The sequence below is a fragment of the Triticum dicoccoides genome, chromosome 1A (genome assembly GCF_002162155.2).
Source record: "Triticum dicoccoides isolate Atlit2015 ecotype Zavitan chromosome 1A, WEW_v2.0, whole genome shotgun sequence".
NCBI lineage: Eukaryota > Viridiplantae > Streptophyta > Magnoliopsida > Poales > Poaceae > Triticum > Triticum dicoccoides.
The window spans coordinates 558,129,332-558,134,324 of NC_041380.1; the positions used below are offsets into that span (position 1 = coordinate 558,129,332).

Here is a 4,993-nt window from a genome sequence, read left to right on the forward strand (position 1 = left end):
GAGATAGAGACACACCTTAGGATTAATCATATTGATTGTGTTAGCTGAGGTTACCATCGACGAGCGTGAGAAGAAGGATAAGCTGCAACAAAAATGAGGATGTCATGTTGAAATAAAGAATGTGACCTATTGGGTCTCGAGTCGTGATTATTGGGTTAAGGGCGTCTCATATTTTTTCTACAATGCACGACCTATTATTATTATTACCAAAAAAAAGAGCATGTTCGGGTTTAATCTTGTTAGTAGAGTATATATAACAAATACATTCACTAAAAAGATACAGTACACTACAACAAATACATTTTCCAGCCGTGTCACCTTCCCCACCAGCTTTTACCAAATTTCCCGACGCGAGAGCGAGAGACCTACTTTCCCCTCGTCTCAGGCCATGGCTCTTAGGGTTTCCACCCTGCCCGTCGCCGCCGTCGGCCGCGCCGGCAACTACACCGTGCACGGCATCACGGAGAGCCCGGGGGGCATCTGGGACGGCCTCACCATCGTCGGCATCGTCGTCACCGGAGTACTCCTCCGCCGTCGCCTTCGCAGCTGGAGCAGGCACCTGTTCTCTGGTTCCCGGCCCCATGACCCCCAGCACCGAGACCTAAGGTCCGATTGCCCCCGATCCCCTTCTTCCTTCACCACGCGATTTCTGCTCGCGAATCTCGGAAGGTTTGCGCTGAGATTTCTCAGCGTATGGTGGGTTTGCTGCGCCGGTTAGCTAGATCTTCGGCTTTGGTAGGTTTCTCCTTACTCGTGAAGCTGATTTGGAAAGTAGGGTCGGTTTATGCCAACGACCGACCCGCCAAATCAGGGGCGCGTCGATATTTTTGACCAAGGATTCGCTGCCCTTGTTTCGTATGCACCAATAACTGCCAGCCACGATCCTCGAATTTGGTATATATTTAGCACTTGCTGGTTTTGTTTTAACCAATTTTAGGGTAGGATAGTTTTACTTGGAAAGTTGGAATAGCATATACAGTATCAGGTAGCTCGTGTGTTCTCTTCTGTTCACTGTGTGAGGTTTCTCCACCAATGTTGATCTGACTATACCTATACATGCTGTGATAAATTCTGGATTTTGTGTGTTTTCTCCTTCTCCGGTAGCTGGTTTTGGGGCAGGTTTGCTTCTGTATCATCGCGTTATTCGTACCAAAATAAATCGCTCTTGTTTTCTGGAGTGCAGAGCCGCATATTGTTTCATCTGATGGGGTTCCTGACATTTTCCCCTCGTTTTTATTGAATTGTAGCGTTATCTGTTATGTTTGAATCATGGCAGAATATGTCAGTTCTGCTCCGCCGGCATTTAAGGACGGGCATTGCTTCACCCATTCGAGTTGACCTTATTCTTCGTGTAGGGTGAGGGCCGACCGGGCTGAAAACAAGGGCAAACGTGAGCAGTGGGCGGAGACAAACCGCCGGTTTACCAAGAAGGCCGGGCAAGGGAACCTCTAAAAGCATCCCCAGGTAGTTCATACTTCAGTACCTGGATATGTGCATGATTGGACTGCAGTGCTCATGTTATTGATTAGGATGTCCTGTACACACCTGCTGTTAATTACTTATTTAGCAGTTTGCAAGTAATCCCGGACAGAGGGAGTATTTGATTAAGAATCTATCCTGCTGTATTTTTTTTTAACGTTCCTGCTGTATTATTTCTAGGCTTGCAGTGTTGGTGTTTAGAAATCATTCATGATGTTTGGTGCTACCATTATATTGTTGGTAGGTTATTCGCTTGTCTGAAGCCCAAAGTGACAACTAATATATCATTACATGATGGGTGGAGTTGAATATGAGGTGCTACATATACATATTGTAGAGGATACACGGTATAGAGTGGCAATACTTTGAGCGTGTAAGACGATTGTGTGCTTTTAGCCTTTTACTACTGATACAGAGAACATTTTCTGTGCTTTTAGCCTTGTTACTGCGAAAAATTATGCTTGCCTTACTGGTTGGCTTGGTCTGATATGTAAAGGAATTTGTGCTAGATACGTGAATGCCTTATGTTGGTCATTGTGCATAACCGGCAAAACCATCATGGTATGTGTATCAATGTATGATCATACTTTCAGCTGTGCTGCTTGTACCTGCAACAAGAAGCTATGCTATGCCCTAAGTCTTATGTCTTCTTGGAGAAACCTACTTTTATTTTTGACAATTTATTAAAGGTGTCCTTCTGGTACTCGCGCTAGACAATATAAGTCGTCTTACACATCCGGTCATTATGGCTGATTGCAGTTACGTTCTTCATATTTATGTATCTAAATTCTCAAGAAAAAATACACACTAATTGTTTGTTTTTAACATGGCCATCCTTTATAGACTTGGTTCTATGATAATAATAGCTATAATTTGAGGTCTGCCTTGATGTTAGATGTATACATGGCAAAGGATTTCGGCGGCTTTACCTACAATCATTGTTAGTGCAGCATCATGCTCATTTTGGCTATATGTCAATAGGTGATACTGCCCTGCTGGATATAAGAGGAATAATATTCATATTTAAAATATCGACTGCTTGAAAAAAAAACACTAAGCTTCTCTCAGCCAATGTATGTGAACGAACATTATCTTTCATGTTGATTTGGTATAATTGAACAATGGGTTTAAATTATATTTGGTACATCTACCTTAATTCATGTTCGGTTATTATACTCAGCTCTACCAGTACTTGACACACTTGAATTGCCTATTCTGAGGTACTGGCATACTCCCCCTGTCCCAAAATAAGTGTCTCAACTTTGTGGGAACTGTAACCCCTGTTTGGAACTTAGGTTGGTTTAACTGTAAGCTAATTGTAACCTGTGTGTTGCTGCAGAGTTTAGTGCTCAAAATTGAGCTGTGGAATCATATTGTTCACTACTTGAAAGTACTCGGTTAACACTTGTGTTGTTTTTGTCTTGGTAGTGGTTCTTGCTTGCTTCTTTGCTCCCCAAAGAAATCGGTTGCTTTTCTCAGTGTTATCAAATTAGTGATAGCGCTGTTTCCACTGTGTTTCATTCCTCAGCTGCATATAACCTTTGCTGAGATAAATAATCTCTCTGCATCAGCATATCCACTGGGATGTTGGGAACTCATTAGCCATCTGTTTTCTGTATTGTCACTTTCAAACTAATTCTGTGCTTCTATCTTTTCTCGGTTTACTAGAGAGGAACATTGGCACAAGCTTAAGTTCTCTGATTTACCGTTTTACTGGCAATTAATAGGTGATCTTTACATAATGATTTTTTTGGCTCTTGATGCAAGTAAATCCAATGTGCATTGTGACTGTTTGATCTGTGCTAATTCCAAATAGTCCCAAATTGTTAATATTATGCTCAAAACTGAGAAAAGACAATGTAGTTCTCAGTTGTAAGTAGGAGTACAACGATACTAAATCAGTCCGTCTCAATTTGAACATAGTGCGACAAAACTGTTATCTTGGTAGTAGGTATTCATCCTCACCCGAGTCTAGCTCAATCTGAAGAACAATGAGCCCCATCAAGACACTGTCCCAGTATTATTCTTATTCCACAAATTTTGTTGTTTAACTAGAAGTGCATTATGTTTGAATAGTAAATGGTCAAGCATTTCTCTAAAGGTTACTGTACCAGTTTGTTTTCTTGACTTGCTGCAGATCCATTAGCTCATTAATTTGTGCATTTGTCCAAAGTTACTGAGCATATTATACCTTTAATTTCTTTCCAGCCCAAAAGCTGGGGGTGGACATACGAGGGCGTACAGTGGTGACGGTGGCGACAAAAAATGCGTGGAATAGAAATGATGCATGGTTGGAGAAACTTAATCATTTAGATCTGAGACTTGTGGCGACGGTGATTGGTGAACATAACGTTGGGTGACATCTGTTAATCTCAGACTTATGGTGGTTGGAGGAACTTCTGGAATTTTGATCAAATTATGGTGTCACATATTATCGGTGAATCTATTTCTTTGAGATGAGCTATATAATCAAATCCTGCTGCTTTGGTTCTCATCTTGCTCGTTAAAGGTATTTGTTTTGAGGTAGGGTGTGTTTGGTTCAAGGCATGGGATATAATGTAATGGTCTATCCTGCACTTTGACACATTTTGCGTTTCGTTTGGAAAGGAACTGGAACCCACCCATTCCTCAAAAAGAGAATATACCTCTTAGATCCGAAGCCCACACATTCCTTTGAATCTGTGGAATTACACTATTGCACCGCTCTTGCCTTAGAGAGCAAGACGGCAAGGAAGCCGGTGCAGACCTATGTGACATGGGTGTGTTCGTCGTGGTTGTTCTGCTCGATCTGCTCACTCCAACCTTTTCTTTCTTGCCTAAGAGTTTCATCTTCTTGGCTAGCCTTATCTTTTTGAACTTTTTCTTGGCTAGGTAGCTAACTTGCGCGGGCGAGAGAGGAAATGCAAACCGAAGAAAACAAATTGCTACAGGTTCTAAACTGCAATCAGCAAGTGTGTGTGTGGTAATGTCAGTCTGAACTCTGAAGAGTTGGTGCATGCGAGGCTCTCAGCTCGGAAGTGTGTGTGCTAATGTCAATTATTTATCATGCGGCTACTGATGTTGTGTGGTTGTGGTGTGATCCTGCCTAGTAGGATCGTTTAGTGGTGATGATAATGCTAAAAATACAATTATCCATACTGTAGTACAATTTGATTTTTGCTGAGAATTCAAATAATTGTTGATAAAAGTATACTAGTTATAAGAGGTAATCTCACAATTTTTATATGAGAGGTGACCTGAACAAAATTCATTCCGTTCCATCTTCCCAACAAAACACTTAAATGTAACCATTCCATTTCAACTAATTATCCCAACCAAACACAGGAACCAACCCAGTCCCAGTGGAATGGAATCATGACCCTCCATTACACTTCGTTTCCCACCATGTCGTCTTGAGGTGATGACTCAGTGCTGGTGGCTGAGCTCAGCTCATGTGGCTCTGTCCATCAACGTGGTTTTCACATAATTCTCACCATGCAAACATAAAGTGGTATGCCCTGGTGCAGCGGTGCTT

The 4,993-nt window shown here is 41.8% G+C and overlaps 1 protein-coding gene and 1 long non-coding RNA gene across 5 annotated transcripts in view; one reads left to right on the top strand and one right to left on the bottom strand.

Moving 5' to 3' along the window:
* LOC119289532 overlaps window positions 1-4,993 on the bottom strand; it is an 11,352-nt gene that overhangs the window by 2,476 nt on the left and 3,883 nt on the right. Inside the window, exon 4 of one of the 3 annotated variants that reach the window (XR_005141542.1) lies at window positions 615-1,372. The exons of the other annotated variants lie outside the window; for them this stretch is intronic. This is a non-coding gene — a long non-coding RNA (uncharacterized LOC119289532). Of the gene's footprint in view, window positions 1-614; window positions 1,373-4,993 lie in introns of those variants that run through there. 3 annotated transcript variants of the gene reach the window in all.
* On the top strand, window positions 345-4,478 carry LOC119289512. Of its 2 annotated transcripts, none has more exons than XM_037568828.1 (3): window positions 345-606; window positions 1,356-1,464; window positions 4,351-4,478. In XM_037568828.1, exons 1-2 carry the CDS (start codon window positions 389-391, stop codon window positions 1,450-1,452), a joined length of 315 nt encoding a protein of 104 aa, XP_037424725.1. In that variant the 5' UTR covers window positions 345-388; the 3' UTR covers window positions 1,453-1,464; window positions 4,351-4,478. The 2 variants fall into 2 exon arrangements, with proteins under 2 accessions (XP_037424725.1, XP_037424718.1); XM_037568821.1 differs by lacking the exon at window positions 4,351-4,478 and adding an exon at window positions 3,688-3,973.